Source organism: Fusarium keratoplasticum, chromosome 12 (assembly GCF_025433545.1).
Source record: "Fusarium keratoplasticum isolate Fu6.1 chromosome 12, whole genome shotgun sequence".
Lineage (NCBI taxonomy): Eukaryota > Fungi > Ascomycota > Sordariomycetes > Hypocreales > Nectriaceae > Fusarium > Fusarium keratoplasticum.
The window spans coordinates 2,162,638-2,182,672 of record NC_070540.1 but is presented as its reverse complement, the minus strand read 5'-3'; the positions used below and the strand labels follow the sequence as shown (position 1 = coordinate 2,182,672).

The following is a 20,035-nucleotide window of genomic DNA, read 5'->3' as shown; positions in this document are numbered from 1 at the left end:
GGCGGTGACATGATAGTCGGAATCGGCCCGCTCGCGACATGCCCAAGTCTGGTCTAGCACCAGTGGCTAGAAATACCAAAAACAGGGATCTTGTCGGAAACACCCCGACATAGGGATCCATCGCTAGTCGAGATTGCGCCATCGAAACTCGCTAGGTCTGTGAGTAGCCGATTCATTCGGCTAACTCGTCGTTTTGACTGATGGTTAAAAACCAGCATGCTATTGCGTTGAGCGTGGGTTGGGACACACCGAAAATGGCAGACATTCGCGTTTCCATCGACAGGGGAGGCACTTTTTGCGACGTGATCGCGACAGACAGTCAAGGGCAGAGTCCCTTCATCTTTAAGCTTCTTTCAGAAGATCCTGCCAATTACCCAGATGCTCCAACTGAGGCTATTCGAAGGATTCTGGAGAGGTTTGAAGGGAGGACAATTCCAGTTGGTGAGAAACTTGATGCATCAAGGATAGGTTTGTATCTTCATTCAAGCATGCACTGTTCACTTCAACTCACATGGAATAGCATCGTGCCGTATTGGCACTACCGTTGCTACAAATGCGCTTCTCACGGGAAACGGTGAAAAGTTTGCCTTTGCAACAACAAAGGGTAAGTCCTTTATCCCCATTTTCAACTGATGTCTAACAAACGTAGGATTCAAGGATGTTTGCGTCATTGGAGATCAATCGAGGCCTGAGTTATTCAATCTCAGCATTCGAAAGGCTTCAGTCCTCCACTCAGACGTGGTTGAAATCGATGAACGAATCACCATAGAGGACTACGATCTCAACCCTCATCCACTGAGCCAACAATCCCTTGGACAGGATCCTCACCTTGTCAAGACGCCAAGCGGAGAGACAATCCGGGTCATCAAGAAACCCGACCAAGACACCATTCGAAAGCAGCTCTCAGATCTTCGAAACGATGGCTACACATCACTGGCAGTCTGCTTCATGCATGCCTACATCTTTCCTGATCACGAAAAACTTGTAGCTCAAGTCGCCAAGGACGTTGGTTTTGAATTTGTCACCATTTCGTCTCAGACAAGCCCATCCATCAACTTTCTCAACAGAAGCAATTCGACCTGCTCAGAAGCCTACCTCTACCCCATCATCCGACGATACGTCGACAACTTTGAATCTGGCTTCAAAGTGCCGCCCGGGAGGGTAGAGTTCATGTGCTCTGATGGTGGACTGAAACAGGCCAACAAGTTCCGCGGTAACGAAGCCCTTCTAAGTGGTCCGGCAGGTGGCGTCGTTGGCACAGCTCGATGCTTTGATGTCAACGAAGGCACCCCTGTTATTAGCTTTGACATGGGTGGTACAAGCACAGACGTCTCGAGATATGACGGTAAATACGATTTTCTCCAACAGACGTCCATCGCTGGGAGAACCATCAACCTGTCCATGCTGAACATTGCAACCGTGGCTGCAGGCGGTGGCTCCATTCTCTTTGCAAGGAACGGACTCTTGACTGTTGGACCAGAGTCGGCCGGCGCTCATCCAGGACCTGCTTGCTATAGGAAAGGAGGTCCTCTGACAGTGACCGATGCGAACTTATTTCTCGGAAGGCTGGTCTTGTCCTCATTTCCAGCCATCTTTGGAGAGTCTGGAGACCAAGAGCTAGACACTGAAATCGTGAGACAAAAGTTTCAGGAGATTACCGCGGACTTCAACCTCCAGACTGCACAGAATCTGACACCAGAGGAGGTGGCTTCCGGCTTCCTCAACATCGCCAACGAGACAATGAGCCGACCTATTCGAAACGCCACAGAGGCGAGAGGATACGCCCCAGAGAGTCACAACCTCGTCAGCTTCGGAGGTGCAGGTGGTCAACACGCGTGCTCCATAGCTGATAAGCTGGGGATCAAGCGAGTTCTGATTCACAAGCTGTCGTCTCTCCTCTCTGCGCATGGCATCGCGCATGCAGAGCTGCAATACGAGACATATGAGCCGTATGCAGCCAAGCTCAATGACGCTGCCATGGGCGGCGTCAATCAGCTTTTTGAAACTCTGAAGAAGAAGGTCTCTGCTGAACTCATCTCTCAAAAGGCCTCAGAGGACAGCCTTGTGTTTGATGAGTCGCTCGTGTTAAAGTACTTCGGCACCGACACAAACCTCTCTGTGTCAAAGCCAGAAAACGGAGACTACGCAGCTGCCTTCAAAGACATTCACATGCGAGAGTTTGCCTTTTCCATGAGCCGACCAATCATCATCGAATCAGTCAAGGTCCGAGGAATAGGCAGCACGGGAACTCAAGTACGCGAACCGACGGCCTACCAGGAGATGGCTTCAGGCAAGCGATTACCGTACTCTAGCCAGGCGGCAACGCAGAAAGTTTACTTGGATGGCACTTGGCAGGATACAAGCGTCTTCAAGTTGGAAGACATTCCTGAAGGAAGCTTGATCAACGGCCCAGCGATAATTATTGACCAGACACAAACAATTCTCGTCGAGCCGCTTTTCCAGGCCCATGTTCTCTCAAACTACGTTGTTCTGGACAAGACAGCCGCTGAAGAGCCACCAAGCACCACACCAGCGGCCGTGGAGGGTGCGCCATCCGAGGCACTTGTCTCTACGAGCAACCTCGACCCTATCCAGCTCTCCGTCTTTGCACATCGCTTCATGGCAATTGCCGAGCAAATGGGCAACACCCTCCAAAGAACTTCCATCTCGAGCAGCATCAAAGAACGCCTCGATTTCTCCTGCGCCATTTTCTCGCCCCAGGGAAAACTTGTTGCCAACGCCCCTCACATTCCCATTCACTTGGGAAGCATGCAGTTTGCCGTTCAGGCTCAGCATCGCCATTGGCTAGGGAAGTTGAAGCCAGGGGATGTTTTGCTTACGAACCATCCTTCATGGGGAGGTACTCATCTTCCTGATTTGACCGTGGTAACACCTGTCTTTGTTGGTGATGAGATTGCCTTTTATGTCGCATCCCGTGGTCATCACACAGATATCGGAGGCATGGGTATTACCAGCATGATGCCCGAATCTCGATCCCTCTGGGAAGAAGGAATCATTGTTCCCTCAATGAAGATTGTCAGCGGCGGTGAATTTCTCGAAGACGACGTCAGAGCCACCTTCAACAAAGTGGGCACATATCCAGGATGCAGCGCAACACGTCGGATCCAAGACAACATCTCAGACCTCAAGGCTCAAACTTCGGCGAACCAGCGTGGCATCATCTTGCTTCAGAAGCTTTGCAATGAGTACACTCTTGAGGTGGTACATAAGTACATGGAGGGAATCCAAGACAACGCCGAGTTTGCGGTTCGACAGTTTTTCAAGGGGTTGGCTCAGAAACATCCCAAGCCTCTAAGGGCGACGGACTTTTTGGATGATGGTACTGTCATGAAGGTCAAGATCACCATCGACAAAGAAACAGGTGGTGCGATCTACGACTTTGCTGGCTCGGGACCTCAGATGTGGGGAAACTATAATTGCCCCATCTCCATCACCCACTCAGCCATCATCTACACCATCCGGTGTCTCGTCAACCTCGAAATCCCTCTCAACGAAGGTTGTCTAGCCCCTTGTGATATCCGCGTGCCTGTAGGCTCTGTCCTCAACCCTACCCCCGCCGTGGCCATCTGCGGCTCAACCCTAGCGAGCCAGCGTGTGATTGACCTGATTCTTCGTGCGTTTGGTCGATACGGAGCAAGCCAGGGGTGTGCCAATTCATTTGGCTGGGGCATGGGAGGCAAGAACCCGCAGACTGGAGAGATCGAGCCAGGATGGAATTACGGTGAATCCATCGGTGGAGGAGTCGGTGCTGGCCAAGGCTACTCCGGAGAGAACGGAGTACACGTAAGTTATCCCGCTTTCATCAAACAACATTACTAACACGGACTAGGTTCACTCCACAAACACTCGACAGACAGACAGCGAGGTGATAGAAAAGCGAACAGCCGTTCTCGTTCGCAAGTACAGCCTCAGAGACGGAAGCGGAGGCCTTGGCCGATGGCGCGGTGGCAACGGCATCACTCGAGAGATTGAGGCCCGGACCAACCTCAAGTTCAGCATCCTCAGCGACAGAAGAGTGTACCGTCCGTACGGCATGGCTGGAGGTCATGCAGGCCAGAAGGGCGAGAACAACGTCTTCAAGTTCAACGAGGAGGGTGAGCTGGAGAAGATGAGTCTTGGAGGAAAGGCTGTTGTCCATTTGAAGCCGGGAGAGTATGTGCAGATCAACACGCCGGGAGGAGGAGGATACGGGAGGCCTGAGGGCGAGGAGGAGGAAGAAGGATTTGATGACTTTCACAGAGGATTCGTATAGATTGTCCCTAAACTGAATAATGCAACACAACCTTCACCAAGTCATGTTCCCCATCTCACCTCATCATCTACCCTCTAGCCCCTTTCCAACTCGGAATACCGCCTCGGGGCAGATTTTTCACCGACCGAAAAACACCTGCTCATCTCCTTTACCGTGAAGCGAAACTCGGTCATCGATGTAGTTGTTCGGAGCTCCGTGAATTACGGGGCTCGGCCCCACCAGCCTCGGAGCTCCGACTCGGACGCCCGATGACCCCAGAAATGAGACCCCTGGAACTTGTCCAATGACGTTGCCTCGGATAGTAATGCGGGATCTGCTTCAGAGATTCACCTGTATAAATAAACAAATTGGTCGTCTTCTTATCACCATCACAGCTATCCTTCTCAGCTTTGAATCACATTACCAACCATCAGTTCTCACGTGGTACCATCAATATGAACTCGTCAGTCACACGTCATATTGGACGATCCTTCTACCAACTTCACTCAACATCGCGATTCCAGCTAAGAACCATGGCATCAACCACGAAAGACGGCTGGTCTGCCAATCAATACGTCAAGTTTCTCAACGAGCGAACGCAGCCAGCTGTTGATCTGCTCTCCCGAGTCCCCGCAACTTCACCCAAGCGAGTCGTCGACCTAGGCTGTGGTCCGGGAAACTCCACCGCCGTATTGGCAGAGCGCTACCCAAATGCGGATCTCTCGGGAATTGACTCCTCGCCCGACATGATACGGAAGGCCAAGGAGACTCTGCCAGGCGTGGCTTTTGACGTTGCCGACCTGCAGACGTACAAGCCTGATGGGCCCATCGACGTGCTCTTCTCCAACGCTGTCCTCCAATGGATTCCAGCAGGTAGCCGAATCCAGGTGATTCGCCAACTGTTGGAGCATCTCGCACCCGGCGGCTCTTTGGCAGTCCAGGTCCCCTTCAACCTATCGGAGCCTTCGCACGTCGCCATGAAAGAAACGGCCTTTGCCCCCAACGTGCCCTGGGAAGAAAAGCTCAAAGCTGCAAACCCGGTTCGAGAAGAATTCCCCGACCCATCTGAGCTTTATGACGGGCTGAAACATCTTTGCGCCGACTTGACAATCTGGAAGACGACTTACTATCACACCATGGAGAATCACGAGGGCATTGTTGAGTGGGTCAAGGGCACAGGTCTACGACCCTTCCTCGACCCTCTGACAGAATCAGAGCGCAAAGAGTACACTGAGCAGTACCTGGCGAGACTGAGAGCCGCTTATCCTGCTCAGAAGGACGGAAAGGTTGTTTTGCCGTATCCTCGACTATTTGTGGTCGCTACCAAGGCATAGATGCATGTATTGTATTCATTAACGGTAGTAAAACGCCGGCCCCCGGTATCCTGATTGAACAATATTCTAGTGAAAATTCATGTCCCATGCTCCGTTGGTAAAGAAAGAATGCGCATTACACGCTCTCGGCATAATTAGCCTCCTTGGCGGGTGCCTTGTTCTTCTTCTCAAACAACTTCTGTCCCACCTTGTCCGTGAGGGCATCCGCCTTTTCGCCGAGAAACGTCTTGAGGCAGCCATAAGTACCCGAGATCAGCCAGAGAATGACGCTTACAAGGTCAATCCACACAGCGACCTTCATAGGACCGGTAGAGGCGCCCTTGTACTTATCGTCGCCGTCGCGGCCGAGAAAAATGCCGGCAAAGATGCCGAAAACGATGAGCCAGAGGACAAAGAGAATGAGGTCCCAGGCGAATGCGCGGTATGTCTTGAACAGCTTGAGCTTGCTGCCGATGTAGGGAAGAGCGCCGAGAGGTGTGATGGCAACAAAAAGAATGGCCGTGGTAGCTGACAGACCAGCGACAGTGAGGGCAAAGTACCACTCAGGTGAGAAACCACCATTGTTATCCTTGTCATTATCGCTAACGCGATGTCCGTAAAATCCACAGGCAATGAGCGCAAAGACAAACTGCAGACCACGACACACGAGGCGCGGCACGACCTCGAAAGTCTTGAGCCACGCCTTTCCCATGGTCTTGCCCGTCTCGGCACCCTCGTTGAAAGCGTGTCGACCGGCCTTGCGACCAAGCTCGCCCTTGTCTGCGTTGCGGAGCTCGTTGGCGGCGCCGGCGATGCCCTGGACGTTTTGGCCGAGTTCGATGGCGGTCTGGCCGGCCTTGATGGCGGAACCAAGCTTGCCCTTGCCCATTTTGGTATAGAGAGTGAGATGGGTGAAGTGAAGAGAGAGTTGGTTGGTGGTTGAGTTGAACGAGTTGTGAACCAGTATTATGAAGAGAATCTGCCAGCAGTGTGTGTGGAAAATGAAAGAAGAAAGGAAAGGGTAAGAAAATGGAAAGATCAGTGAAAGTGAAAAGCGAGAGATGGTTTGCCAAGTGAATAAGGAATAAGTGCAAGACAAGCAGCCTTATAAATACAAACCACAAAGAAACACGCGACAAAACAATCAGCAACATCGAATCATCAAACAAGTCCACGCAAGACAGCTTCTCAGGTCAAACCACCTACAACCAATAGTGCCAAACGAGGCCGACGACAAAGAGGCCAGGCGTCTGAATGGCCGTCAATCAAGCCCCAATCGTTTGTGTTTTGCCGCCCTTGCAGCGCGACCCGAGGAGGCGCTTAGCGAAACGTGCGTTACGCGCCGCTGTTTTGTTGCGAATGGGGGAATTTGATTGGTCAGGGGGCGCCGCGACAAAGCAAGGGTCTTGTTGATTCTATTCTTGGATTAGACGCTGCCCTTGTATCCGTTTCTTGGTTTCAGCGCTTCTTTGTATTGTTCTCTCCAGGGACTGACAGCTTGGGCCATTTTCAGAGACGCATGCTTGAAACAATAATTTCTCCGCCATTGGTGCTGACTTGAATGCGCCATGTTGACCGAAATGCCTAAAAATAGGCAGGGAACCGATCGTTGAAGTGGGTCCGTCCCCTTTCGGGTCAATTCCCCAGATTTGTGGGGAAAGACTCGGCCACCCAACACGAGCGTACGTACCCTAGAGCTACATCAACCCGCACCTGTTTTGATGGAAAAGATAGGGTTTCTTGAGGTCGTTCTAGCAGCATAGAATAGATAAGGCTCTCTGTGGTTAATGCTTGATTTCACAATAGGGAGGCCGCGAGTGGCGTTGCGAAATTCTGTGATCACGACTAAGTTGTGTTATCAATGATCCCATATCGGAACCAACATTCACTACATCTCCATAATTTCTTGCCCCTTATACTCGCATGTGTAGCGAAAATACCCTGGAATGGATCGCGATATTCTCCCGGCTCACGTTTCTTGGGGCTGGAGATAAGATGTTATATCATTGAACCCAATCGTGAGCAGCGTGTATCGATTGAGGCCGAGCATCGCAGGCGGGGTTAAAAATGCAGTGAAGCGCAGACTGAAACCTACCCAATAGAATGCTTGACGTCAGAGCAATGGGTGGGGAGGAGTCGCGCATTGATTGGCTTAAAATCCTCCGATCATGGTTTGGCGGAAGAATAAATATCCGAAATCCAGGAATGGAGTCCGGAGTTTACCATATCTCCCCGGCTGACCTCAAAAACACGTGCACGAGACAAACGACATGGCAGAACCCGACGAGGACACCCCTCCCTTGGAGGCCCAAGGCTCTGATGAGGGCCCTCCATCAAAAAGACAGAGAGGATTCATTGCAAGACAGGTGAGCAGCCACCACTAGTCACAATCGGTGAGACTGACCTCTTTAGGCCTGCGAGTACTGTCGCCAGAAAAAAACGAGATGTGATGAAGATTTTCCCTGTGGCCTTTGCAGGTCGCTTGGAATCCCATGTCGCTTCGGGCAGAGGAAAGCTACAAGGTAATTGCATGCCGGTAACCGCGAGTTTGAATGAGGCTGAGAGTTTCCCAGAAATGAAGCCTCTTTGGGCATGATTGTGAACATCCTGCGGCGCATCGAGGGAAAGATTGACGAGGATAGAGCTGTCGACAGGAATTCGCTGACTGATAACCGATTGAACGCCACACATTCGAGGACAATTCTCCCGAGGTCTCCTGCAAACTCGAGCGAAATCCTGGGTGTACCGTCATTCTTGCAGCGACGTGAATCAGTGGTCGCAACACCTACTTCAAACACAGATTCAAGCCCACCCATATCATTCAGCGCCCATCAAGTCCTTTTCTGGCCGGCCATTCAATCAGCGCTGCCGGAATCTGTCAAACTCTTGTGTCAAGTCAACGGGTCTGACTACAGCACGCGCCTGGAAGCATCACGGCCAAACCTGCAGCTCCCGACATCTTCAGACTTGCAGTCGGATTGGCTGTCGGGGTTGAGCGTGGCGACTTTGAAGGAGTTGTCTGATGTCTACTTTTCAACATTCAACCTCGCTAACCCTATTCTTGATCAAAAGACCTACTTCCAGCGAACGTTGGGTGTCGCCATTGATGGTAACTTTGGCATCTGCATAGAAAGCTGCATAGTGCTGGTTGTCATGGCGCTGGGCGTTATTGGCCAAAAGGCGCTGGTGGAAGGGGGCTTTGCATCAGCCACAACTCCTGGAACCTCTGGGCTTGCTGGGGTTCAGGATGGAGACATGCCGGGCTTGGCATTTTTCAACGAGGCCAGAAAGCGACTGGGCTTCTTGATATGCGACCAAGGGCTTCAGGCCTGCCAGTTCTACTTGCTATCTGGGTAGGAACTCGGATTGATCGTTCTTAGGGAATGTGCTAATGGTTGGTAGTCTCTTTTATGCGGAAGCTCTCCGACCTATTGACTGGTGGTCTATGCTCAACAAGGCCAGTGCCTGCAGCGCATATTTCTGGAACAAGTGAGTTGTCTTACTCATGAATCAATAGCTTCTAACAAGTTGCAGCCTTTCCAGGGACCGTGACGAGTGGATGCTCGACATGCAGTCACGGCTCTTTTGGATCACAAGCATGTTTGAAGCCGTTCTCACGCAAGAGCTCAATCTGCCACCGAGCAACTCGCTCGAGCTTGAAGAGCACATTGCTCTACCAAAGTTCATATCAGTCGAAGACATCCCCTCGTTTGGCTCTTTTCGTTATCCAGGAGATGACCCATTCTTTCACTACCACTTCCTGTCGCAGCTTGCACATCGACTTATCCTGACGCGAGCCCGCAACAGTTTGTTCCATTCAAGTAAGTGAATGCCTGATTTTTCTGGGCTGTACTTACATCTGCAGGCCCAACCGCCGACTATCCTCCGGAACCCGTGGAGGATGAACTGATTCGCCAGCTGGAGCAATGGCGGCAAAGGCTCCCCCCAATGCTGCAATTTGACCCCAAGGCCCCACTGAGCCAGGCAGATTCACCTTCAGATATTCTCGTAACTGCTTGGCTTCACTGTCGGTACTTTGTTGCAAGATATCACATCGGCCGACCGTTGCTGTGAGTAACATCACCAGAGGCTCAGATCATCACTGATGGCATTTAGGCATCGCGCCCTGCAGCGCCCATCCTCTTTGACGGAAGGTCATCTCCGAAAATGCCGCGACACAGTAGCCGCGGTATTGAATTGGGCATCGATTCTCCAAGTAGCAAACTCCATGAAGAGTTGCAACCCCCTACGATTCTTTGTCAGCGGCCAGTAAGACACCCTTCCATTGCAAACCTTTTACTACTCTGACAAATGCTAGGCTCTTTGGTCAAATATGTGTCATCTTCGCCTTGAGCGTTTCTCCATATCAGCACATCCGGGATATTGTGTCGGACGTTGATTTGAAGTGGAAGTCATTTGCGTTGGGCTATCTGGAGGAGTCTGCTGCTCATAGTCCAACTATTGAGCAGGACTATCAGATTGCCAAGATATTATGTGAAGATATAGGTAAATGTTAGATTCTCTCAGGAGCAGAAAACGCAAAGCCAGCATGATTAATTTGACTTGCAATAATTCTACGAAACTTTGTTGCAATTAAAGCTAACGCGTTTTCAACTTGTGCAATTGATCCGAGTCAGTCGCTATCGGGCTAAGTCAAAAAGTCCAAACCTGAGTGATGTAAGACCCGCCGCAGCGAAATACTCGTTCGAATTTCACGCCAGACACTCTTTTACCTGTGAACATTTTCCTCCTCAACGTATTGAGAAAATGACATCGCGCAGCCCAATTCTCACAAAAGATGCCCCTGCTCCTATGGGTGGCCTCCTCAGTCAAGGCATCGTTGCCAATGGCTTTGTATTCACCTCGGGCGCCATCGCACAAGACCCCATAACCGGTCAAGTTGTTGATGGGGACATTGAAGAGCACACAGTACGTCAACTCTCTTATATTGAACGGTACTAACCTAGATTATTAGCACCTATGTATCAAGAACCTGGCTGCAATTCTAGAGGCGGCGGGGTTCAGCTTGAACGGTGTCATTGAAGTCACGATTCACATGGCTATCTCGGAAAAGCTTGCGCCGATGAATGAGGTTTACAAGACATATTGGGGAGATATCAAGCCTGCAAGGACGTGAGGCAACCTGCTTCATGATTACCAAGGATCTATGCTAACATGCATGCTTAGGACCGTGTTCATGTCAGAGCTACCACCTAAGACTCTGCTTGAGATGAGGTGTGTTGGTTTGGTTACTAGACAAGAAGTTGCCAAGTCGAAGGTATAGTCAATGAACAGACTTTAAAAAGCAGGGGCTTGCCTTGCAGTTACTGTTGGCTTTGGTTCGGAATAATCACTAGTTCAAGATAAAACGCAAATATGCATATAATTATGCCAAACAATTGCAAAGTATTCTGATAGAAATCGGGCTCATATCACGCTCCTCCGTAAGTGGGTTGCTTTTACTTGCCACGAGTATCTTTGGATATTACACGAGGGAGCGATTGGACTAGTTTGATTAGTATTCCCATAGAAAACATAAGGATAGAAGGAATAGCTCATATCACCTTAAGTATCGAGAGAGGCACGCCTTTGTTTGGCTCTGTGCATGCTCAAGCGTATCGGTGTTTCTCAGACACGTCTGGTGCCGCAGCCCCAGACTCCTCAACTCTTCTGGTCCCGTAATGCGTCGCCTCGCCAGGCGCAAGAGTCCCAGGTTCACGATGAAGAGTCTCAGCTGGCCTATCACTCTCAGACACAGGTTGATTCTCCGATGACGTAGCCTCGTGCGCCGGGGGAGCGACGCCCTTGCGCTTCCACTCATGACGTGCAAGCATCTCATCAGCTCCCCGCAAGTCTTTCTTGCCCTTCTCTGCAATTGCATCGTTTTCTGTGCGCGACTCGACTGTTGTCGGATGATCCGGGTTCTTATCAAAGGCTTGGTCGGTGGCCTTTAGTACCTCGCCTCGGATTGCGTCACCAGCCCCTCGGATGCCCTTAAGGCCAGATTTGACGTCGTCGACAAGGTTGGACATTTTTGTGGTAGTAGTCGTCTGTGAACGATATGTGTTGTGTGTGAGGTGTTGAATGCAATTCTTGGCTTGTGCCTGCCTAGTGTTGGTTTTATATCCTTGGCTGTAAATCGGTCGGACGGGTGAGGCGGAATGACGTCGTCGAGTTGATGACGTCTTCTTTGCTGATATCGGAACTATCCCATGAGTGCCCACAAGGCTCCAAGGAGGTCACAACGGGGGTTAGGACCAATCAGAGCTCCCAGTGGCGGCGATACATCTTTGCCCTCTATTGTCTGCTTGAGAGCTAAGTATCGCGATGATACGTCTTTAGCAGCTATCTGAATAAGAAAAGCAGCCAATTATTAACGATATAACACTGGGGCAAGGTACTGCTTGGAGCCTTGTGGGCACTCATGGGATGTGAAAGCAAGTTTTTGACTTTAGCATACTATAAGCCTACATAACAAATGGCGAATGGAATGAGACACTCGACGCTCACCCTACTCGTCGAGCTGGATGTAGTCTGGTATTCAATGTCCAATGCACTCTCTCTCAACAGTGCTATGAACACGAGACTGCCTACACCGAGCTCGAATTTAGTCATGCAGGAAAAGAGTATTTTATTGCCTGCTAGGTTCATACTGATAATTGTTGCCGTCACGTCATGAATGCATTTTCTTCCCGTCCAAATCACTCAGCAAGCCGCAATCCGCGAACGGCGACCCGAGCCCTGACCGCCGCACCGGCTCCAACGTCGAACTCCTGCTCGAGGCCCATTTCGGGAGCCTCAGCCACAGTTGCGTACGGAACTTCGTAGCTTCCAGCCTCATCCTTTCCATTCATCAGCGTAAGCTTAAAGTTCGGGGGGTTAGCAAGCACGTCGGCCGTGATGGGAAATCGGAAGGCTGAGTCAAAGGCAGGGTTGAAAATGTCCGTGCCTGGGCTATAAGTCTTTGCAGGAGTGACAAACTCCTTGTCGCCCCATGTAACCTTGACGCTGGGGTTGAGCTCGTCGCGTTGGCCAGTCAGTCCGGTGACGCCGGCGATGAGTACAGTGGCGAGTCCGCAGATTTGTCCCTCCTCTTGACTCTCGGCCGAAATGCTGTCGGTTTCACCAACAAAGTTGAAGAATTTGGCACGCAGCGTCAGCTTGCCCTCGGTAGGCTGACCCTTGTGGACAAGACTGAGTTCCTGGGAGCCGCCGGCCAGAAGAAGCTGCTTGACAGTCGTGGTAGCGATGCCAATATCGTCGTCACCACCGAGATCGTCGTCATTAACGTCAACAGTAATGCGCTGGTCGTAATCCGTGACGAGAAAGTCGTGTGTCTCGTTCCACTCGGGATCGTGGCTGTTCTTTTGAGTGGAAGTGCGCCACTCCTCTTCCGCACCAACGGTTACATCGCAATAGCAGTCGGGCACATCCTTAACGAGCTTCTGGAGGAGTCGCTTGGCCCCGCTCTTCTTTGGGCCCGTAATCCCGGTAGCGGCGCCAATCGTGAGGCGGATAACACCGAGGTGGTGCTGGAAGGTCTTGAAGTAGTCGTTGGAAGAGTCGAGCTTGACGAGAAAGCGGTTGGGCAGGACCGCCATGGAAGAAATGATGTTGAGAATGACCTTGCGAACGGCCTTGTCGATGATGGAAAAGTCGGCGATGTTGGCGGCGTCAGTGAAGTCGAGTTCAAGAGTCGGCGGGTTGATGAAAGCGACCTGGGCAGCCCCAATCTGGCGACCGTTGGCATTAGTATCCGAGCATAGTATCTTGATCAAGCTGAAGCTCATACCAAGGGGATGACGTTGGTCAAGGGACAGAGCAGGACTGACAGTCTTCCCCTCAACTTGACATGCTCGATTCCCTACGAATTGATACTCAGTTAGACGTCGAGAGAAACCGCGTTCGTCAGTTGGTAGACACTCACAATTTTGGGCACCATGCCGCCTTCAAGCTCAAAATCGCACTTGCCGTCCCAGTCCAAGTCCATATCAAGCTTGATGCCTTGGAGCTCGGTCTTGTGAACGTCGACGTGAGAGAGATGGATCGGGGTAGGCCCAAAATCAAGCTTCACGAAGTGTAGTGAGGAGAGAGGACCAGGAAGCATGGCTTCGAGCATGGGCTCGACTATCTCCTTGATCATTCTGCCGCCGGCGACATTGATGTTGGGCCATAGCTGAGCGATAATGTCGTTGAGGAAGCCTTGTCAAATGTGAGCCAGATAATCCCGGGACGTGCATGTGGGATCGAGCATTGTGGAATCGTGAACGTCGAGGCTTGGAGGGAGCATCTAACCTGCGGATTCTGTGCCTCCAGAGGCGGTCAAGGTGCTGACAAGAGAGGCCATGATGGGTGAGGGCGGTTCGTTTGATGGGTTCGGAAAAGGATGCAGAAAGAAGGAAGAGGAAAGAACAGGATCCCAAAAGAGAGCAGAATAAAAACGACTGGAACAAGGTTTCGATATGAGGTCGGTGATGAAGAGTGACGATGGAGCTGGAGGTTTTGCGGGGTTCGGGCCATGTTTGGTGCCCGCTTGTCAGCTGATAAGTGTCGCGGCCTGAGGCACTGACGTCATTGTTTATTCACGGACCTGCCACGTCGCGCGCAGAAGTATTGACGTCACATTCATCACTGAACATGATCTGAAACGTTCAAAATCAAGCATTAGGACTTGATTGGCAGTGAAGAGTATAGCCTGCTAATATACAAGTTGTTTTCTTATAAGTAAATCGAGTTATACTTGGCAGGAGCGATTCAACATGGTTGAGATAAGATAGGGACTAGAGTTTAAGCATAAGTCAGGAGCCAAGATCTAAAAATAGAACTCTCCAGAGAGACAAGGTCATGGATGGGAAGCGAGATAGACGAGAAGAACAGACAAAAGCTTGATTAAACGTTTCTCAGATTTCTTTTGTGTAAATCACTGGCCCGCCTCTTGCCCCTATCACTTTCAATCATCAATCGGTGCAAATCACCAACACACCAAACTCAGAGGAGTAATGTGAGTAATATCGATCACCTATCCTGCATCAGTCTTGCTCTATCTTCACTAACCCATTCCATCTATCTGCATACTCACATTGGGCCCATAGCCCCCCAGCTGAATGTAGTAAAGAGCGTGTTTATAGCTACTATCTCCTTCAACCTCACAACGCCGCATCGTCAGTAGACGCGACCGTCGCCAGCGCAATAACCAATCCAGTATTCCTACTCGATGTCTGACAAAACGTCCATATTCTGAGAGCACAGCTTATGGGACAGGTTCCCGTCTCTCCAAAGTCCTTTCCGCCTCTCGATCATTGTTTCAAGTCGGAAGAAGGCCATACTTTGCAAAGGCCGGTACGATCAGCGTGTAGGCTTCGTCTCGGTCATGGGTCAAGCCCTCCTTGACCACCACCTCCGCTATCGTGTCAAAGACGGAGTTTTTGAAGCAGCGTTTCCCTTCTCCCCTTTTGCCCTCCACCTCTTTGGTCTCACCGAGGACTCGTTCGACTTTGGAGGCAACAGCAAGCATAAAGATAGAGAAGAGTTCCTGAGTCCATTGGAGGAGTAACCCCGAGTCACGTCGTGTTTCAATAACTAGGGTAGTCACTCTGTGAAGATTGAAAACGTTAGCGATTATTATGCGTTGGGCTAGTGAGATGAGTTGTCACGACTATACATACTTAGGAGATGACGCAAGAAATATGCCAAGATAACAATGTAACCCGTTGTAGGATTGCAAAAAGAAATCTGGGGAGCGAATTTCTGCGTCTAGCCATTCTTCAAGTATCTCCTCGTTCGATGAGCCGTCATCATTCATGATATTGCCCACGATGCGACCTGAACTAGAGGGATGAAAAGGGACTTCAGAATGAACGAAAAACAGTTGATCGCCGATAGATAGCTTTTCGCCACCTCGAATCTCATGTACATGCTCCAGTCTTCTTGCCAAGGCCTGGGCAGACAGGACTAGAAAAGCTGCAATTCTGTCATGATTCAATAGAGTCCATTGATGTTTGGCGTGATCCGTAGATCTTTGTAGGCGGAAAGAAACTTTTTGTTGCGCACGATTGTCAGAAAATGGGGGTTTAGTGGTGCTGAAGTCGAACACCCAAGAAATGAGATCAGTTACTACCTGCTCCGAAGGCTGTCCCGATGCCTCGCCCTTCCAGATTAGCGCCCCGGAAAGATCAAGTACATCCATGACGTTTCTGATGACGGTGAAAAACATGGTCGAAAGGGTTGAAGCTTCTTTATCGATGCCGCTAAGGGGAATCCCTTCTGAAATTCGGCTGTAGATTCTCAGTGGGGCCGCATGCTCTTCATATTCGCCTGAGTCTTCGAAATCCAAAGATGTCTGAGGTGGGTTGTCAAAGAGGTGCAATTGGACCGGGGAAAGATGGTCGGATAATAGTCGATAGAGAAATGTAAGTTCGTACAGAGGTTCCCTCGCCATGTCGAAATGCTTTGAGAGCCTTGATGCATTGGCTATGTTGCCCTGACGGTAGCGCATGACTAGCGCGAGACTGGCTAGCTCGTGACCCTCCACTAGTGGGTACCAGTCTGGATCAGAAGCAAGGCCTCTTCTCACCCAAGCGCGAATCGCAGTCATGATCAATGTGATGCCCAGCTGAGCGATAGTTGCCGACCAGTGAAGCGCTCGGAGCCCGACGAATTGGATGATGTAGCCCACGATTGCGAGAGACGCGGAGATAGTGACCAGCGATCTCGATCAGATTAGTACGCATCCATGTCAGACATGTCCCAGGAAAAGTGTCATATATACCTATAGTTTTTCTTGTTGAGCCGTGAGAACTTTATTGACCTGCTGTCTCCTGTCATGAAAATTGCACAGGAAGGAAAGTGTTGGTCGCCCACAGTCTGTGCTTTTTGGAGTGTGAGTGTTCGAGTGCCCTCGTTCCATGGAGCGAATGTCATCTCGTCGGTGACACCTTCAATGACGTGCCCGCAAGCTAGGATTGCAATTATCAAGCAGGTCATGCCGGCACAGAAGCAAGGGTATCCATACTCTGCCACATGAGCTTCATCTTTGGTCCATTTCAAATGGTAAGTAGCCATCCCAGCAAAGGCGATAGAAAATAGCTGGAGAACCGCTCCTAGCAGGGCACATGTCCACAATTCCGATGCTGATGCTGTGGCGCCTTGAATGTTGAGCGTCAGATTCAGTGATACGTTTTTTCGGGACATAAATAGCTCAGAATCCTCGTGTGAACGATTTGACCAGACATCACGGCGTTGGACGGCGGTCCGTAGGTCAGACACCACGCCATTTTGAGCGATGAGAAATGTTTTCATATCCTCCCCGTTTCCGATTAGTCGCACAATTTGTTGGCCATTCCACATCTCGCAGACGTTCTGTGACGTTGAGGAGAGGAGCTCTTGTTCGGCCACTGAATGGCTTTCTCTTGCTCTTTGCAGACTGGTTAGAGCCCATGTGTAATTGAAATTGGGAATCATACCTGCCAATGAGAGCTTTCAGCCTCTGTCCCCCACCAACACGAATGGCGCTGACCACCGTGGTAATGATACCAAGCGGTCCCATTGCTAGGAGGACATTGTCCGCCCAGCCCATGCTCATGCTGAGGAATTGTTTAGTGACCTGCTCTCCAAAAAGAGTGAGCAGCGGAGCAAGGTCGCTGAAGAGGTTGTTGGAGAAGTCATCGCCCTCAAACACGTCGGAGGTGGTTGGGGCCATGGTGGCGTTTTTTCAGAATGTCTGATGAGAAAAGAATTAACAAGCGTCCCCGCACAGGGGAGGGAATAGCAACTATTTATGTAGGACGGTTCAAAATCAGGCTACGGCGCCCAGTATTCGGGGGCTGAGCAGCTGAGACGGCCAGCTGCAAGAGTTATGTCTTGATCCAATAAGCGGCCTCTTTAGATACAAGAGGGTTACACGTCCTACCAGCCACAATAAAATGTGCCAGTAACAGTGGCCAGCTGGTGAGAACCTGGGTCTATCGGCGAAAAAAGGAAGTTTTGGCGCTTAAGCGCGCAGCACAGCCAATGACAAGAGTAGGAATAGTCGAGTTTACGGCGAATTTGGGGAAGGGGGGTTGAAAAGCGCGATAGAGAGAAGTGATACCAGCACAACTTTATATCTCAGGAAACTTATTTTCCCAAATGTCCAGGAATCCAAACAAAGCTGACGTACTTGCCTTAGGAAAAGTGATTTGAATTGTAGATACAAATAGGACTCGATTCAATACAAACACCCGTCTGTTCATCCCCATATATAAATCTCTCTTGGGTTTCAAACTACTCAGTAGGCACCAACAACCGGTCAACGTCTGGACCCCATCCCTCCTCATCCGAGAAAACAATCGTGTTGGAACCTTGCTTCAAGTTGCAATGCAGAGAGCTGCTTCCAGCCTCAGTAGAGTGATGCCGGGTAGACAGGAACGCCACCCGCTGAGACTGCCCATTGACGGTAACATTAGCATGTCGCGAGGCGGTATCTCCATTGCGGAACTTGATGGTGATGGTATCGCGACCACCGGGGCTCTTGACATCCTTGAAAGTGACGGTTCCGCCCTTGTCACCTCCGATGTAACCGGCTGCCTTGCCCCCACTGCACTCACTGCAGGAGATGACGACGGCATCATTGCTGAGCGTAGCACTCTCACCTTCAAGGCTGGTCTCGCCAGATCGCTCGGACCAAGTGCCCTTGGACACATCGGGGGCCCAGCTATCGCGCCACTCGAGGGTAACCTTGGTGCCGGAGACGGTGAGAGGCAACCAGATGTAGGTGCTAGCAGCGAGGTTGGACGAGACCCAGCGGTCACCGATGTAAATCGCATTGTCCGTGCCAAGAGGCTGGATGTAGCTGACTTGGCTTCTGAACGTCTTGGATCCGACTGGAGCAAACTCCGTCCACTCAGACCAAGGACCAGAAAGAGACTTGGCGTAGCTATAGACCTGTATGAAGAGTGAATATTGGCTCGAGTAGCTGGGGCGAATGGTGAACAAATCTTACGTTGTCGTTGGGGTCCCAGCCCGTCAAATGCGAGCCAAAGATGAAGTAGTATCCGTTCTTCTTAAGCATTGCTGGAGACTCGGCAAAGTACTGCCACTCGAAAGTAATCTTGGTGACATTGAGGTAATCTTCCGAAAGGGCCATGATGCGGGTGCCATACTCGCGCTGTTGAAATTGTTAGCACGTGAACATCCGAATGTCCAGAAAACCACTCACATCTTCGGTCATCAGGTAGGCAGACCCATCATCATCCTTGAAGAGACCCATGTCTCGGCTTTGACGACCAAGAGGCCTGAAGCTGCCGCGATAGGAATACTTGCCACAAACACTATCACCCGTGGCGACTCCAACGCGGGCATCCTTATAGTCCTTGCTATCAATATGCAGGTACAGGACATACTTGCGGGTCCTGTCGTTGTAGATAACCTTGGGCCTCTCGACAATGCGCTCAGGGCCAAGGTCACCTGCCTCGGTGGTGCGCGAGAGGAGGGCGCCTTCGTACTTCCACTCCACAAGATTCTTGGAGGAGTAGCAGTTGACGTTCTGGAAGTAGGTTCCGTCTGTCTTGTCCTCACCAATCATGTAGTAAGTTCCGTCGACCTCACTGTTGAAGGGTAAGCCTGATAGAATCGCGGAGTGGCTGTAGGCTGACATACATGAGACCATGGCCATGAGCTTGAACATGCTCGCCGGTATTGGTCTAGGAAGTATGTTAGTAGAGCTATGGTAGATATTATTGAGTAGTCGTCTTACCGCAGTCCATGTCGCTCCGGGAATAATGTCGAGAGCGGCTTGGACTCGGCACGCAGAAAGTGCAGCCAGAAGAATTGTAGAGAACCGAGCCATTGTGATGACCTTGATGGGTTACTTGATTTCTCAACTCATTTCCAAGTTCCACTGAAGGGTCGTGTCATTACTTATACTACGCAATTACATCTTATTCCTTGTAAGGTGGGATTAAGGTGGTCCCACGCGAGTGAGAGAAATAAAGTCAGTCGTATTCAAGACTAGCGCACCAATAAGCTCAACTCACGAGAAAGTCAATCATGTGAAAGCATGGACCTATCCCTCTGCCCGACTCTTGCGGGGAACGGACCTTCGGGGAAGCCGGAGCGTCGACAAGCTCCCCTTTTAGGCATCTCGAAGATGATCAGCGCCCTGCCAAGACATTGTCTCAAATCCCCGCATTTTTATGATCCAATGCCGACGGCTTTCTTACCAGACTAATGCCCGAGCTCGGCTTTTGATGAGCATGATTTGCGGGGTAGTGATGAATACGATCGTGGTCCGATACCTGAGCCGACGTCCGATGCATGAGAGACTTTGATGCGACGCTACCACGCCGGGTCGTGTGAAGCTCTCCGGCCCGTAGCGGGCCGAGAAAAAGACTGAATGGCCATGTGGAAGCCATCACTGGCGACACCTTTGGCCAAGTGACTTACCTCCTAGTATTGTTGAAGTTACGTCCACTCTTCCGGGGCCTGAATCGCG

The 20,035-nt window shown here is 50.8% G+C and overlaps 8 protein-coding genes across 8 annotated transcripts; 3 read left to right on the top strand and 5 right to left on the bottom strand.

The window, feature by feature from the left end:
* Nucleotides 1-200: 200 nt before the first annotated feature.
* On the top strand, nt 201-4,273 carry NCS57_01433500 (uncharacterized protein; the record flags this gene model as incomplete). Its single annotated transcript, XM_053063940.1, has 4 exons — nt 201-441; nt 521-604; nt 650-3,804; nt 3,851-4,273. The coding sequence occupies 4 exons, from the start codon at nt 201-203 to the stop codon at nt 4,271-4,273; spliced, it is 3,903 nt and encodes a 1,300-aa protein (XP_052907273.1).
* A 383-nt stretch (nt 4,274-4,656) lies between these two features.
* On the top strand, nt 4,657-5,586 carry NCS57_01433400 (Methyltransf-25 domain-containing protein; the record flags this gene model as incomplete). Its single annotated transcript, XM_053063939.1, has 1 exon — nt 4,657-5,586. Exon 1 carries the CDS (start codon nt 4,708-4,710, stop codon nt 5,584-5,586), a length of 879 nt encoding a protein of 292 aa, XP_052907272.1. The 5' UTR covers nt 4,657-4,707.
* Nucleotides 5,587-5,701: 115 nt separating this feature from the next.
* On the bottom strand, nt 5,702-6,631 carry NCS57_01433300 (uncharacterized protein; the record flags this gene model as incomplete). The annotated part of the gene is made up of 1 exon (XM_053063938.1): nt 5,702-6,631. Exon 1 carries the CDS (start codon nt 6,452-6,454, stop codon nt 5,702-5,704), a length of 753 nt encoding a protein of 250 aa, XP_052907271.1. The 5' UTR covers nt 6,455-6,631.
* Nucleotides 6,632-7,823: 1,192 nt separating this feature from the next.
* NCS57_01433200 (Zn(2)-C6 fungal-type domain-containing protein) lies at nt 7,824-10,849 on the top strand (the record flags this gene model as incomplete). Its single annotated transcript, XM_053063937.1, has 11 exons — nt 7,824-7,931; nt 7,978-8,087; nt 8,139-8,918; nt 8,968-9,054; nt 9,100-9,386; nt 9,431-9,635; nt 9,682-9,834; nt 9,884-10,071; nt 10,364-10,494; nt 10,541-10,698; nt 10,753-10,849. Exons 1-11 carry the CDS (start codon nt 7,836-7,838, stop codon nt 10,847-10,849), a joined length of 2,292 nt encoding a protein of 763 aa, XP_052907270.1. The 5' UTR covers nt 7,824-7,835.
* A 325-nt stretch (nt 10,850-11,174) lies between these two features.
* NCS57_01433100 (uncharacterized protein) lies at nt 11,175-11,732 on the bottom strand (the record flags this gene model as incomplete). The annotated part of the gene is made up of 1 exon (XM_053063936.1): nt 11,175-11,732. Exon 1 carries the CDS (start codon nt 11,595-11,597, stop codon nt 11,175-11,177), a length of 423 nt encoding a protein of 140 aa, XP_052907269.1. The 5' UTR covers nt 11,598-11,732.
* A 534-nt stretch (nt 11,733-12,266) lies between these two features.
* NCS57_01433000 (uncharacterized protein) lies at nt 12,267-13,912 on the bottom strand (the record flags this gene model as incomplete). Its single annotated transcript, XM_053063935.1, has 4 exons — nt 12,267-13,298; nt 13,358-13,429; nt 13,493-13,767; nt 13,861-13,912. 4 exons carry the CDS (start codon nt 13,910-13,912, stop codon nt 12,267-12,269), a joined length of 1,431 nt encoding a protein of 476 aa, XP_052907268.1.
* Nucleotides 13,913-14,869: 957 nt separating this feature from the next.
* On the bottom strand, nt 14,870-17,263 carry NCS57_01432900 (uncharacterized protein; the record flags this gene model as incomplete). Its single annotated transcript, XM_053063934.1, has 4 exons — nt 14,870-15,158; nt 15,231-16,274; nt 16,334-16,978; nt 17,028-17,263. The coding sequence occupies 4 exons, from the start codon at nt 17,261-17,263 to the stop codon at nt 14,870-14,872; spliced, it is 2,214 nt and encodes a 737-aa protein (XP_052907267.1).
* A 563-nt stretch (nt 17,264-17,826) lies between these two features.
* On the bottom strand, nt 17,827-19,390 carry NCS57_01432800 (uncharacterized protein; the record flags this gene model as incomplete). The annotated part of the gene is made up of 5 exons (XM_053063933.1): nt 17,827-18,486; nt 18,545-18,709; nt 18,761-19,148; nt 19,201-19,244; nt 19,298-19,390. 5 exons carry the CDS (start codon nt 19,388-19,390, stop codon nt 17,827-17,829), a joined length of 1,350 nt encoding a protein of 449 aa, XP_052907266.1.
* Between the last annotated feature and the right edge of the window lie 645 nt (nt 19,391-20,035).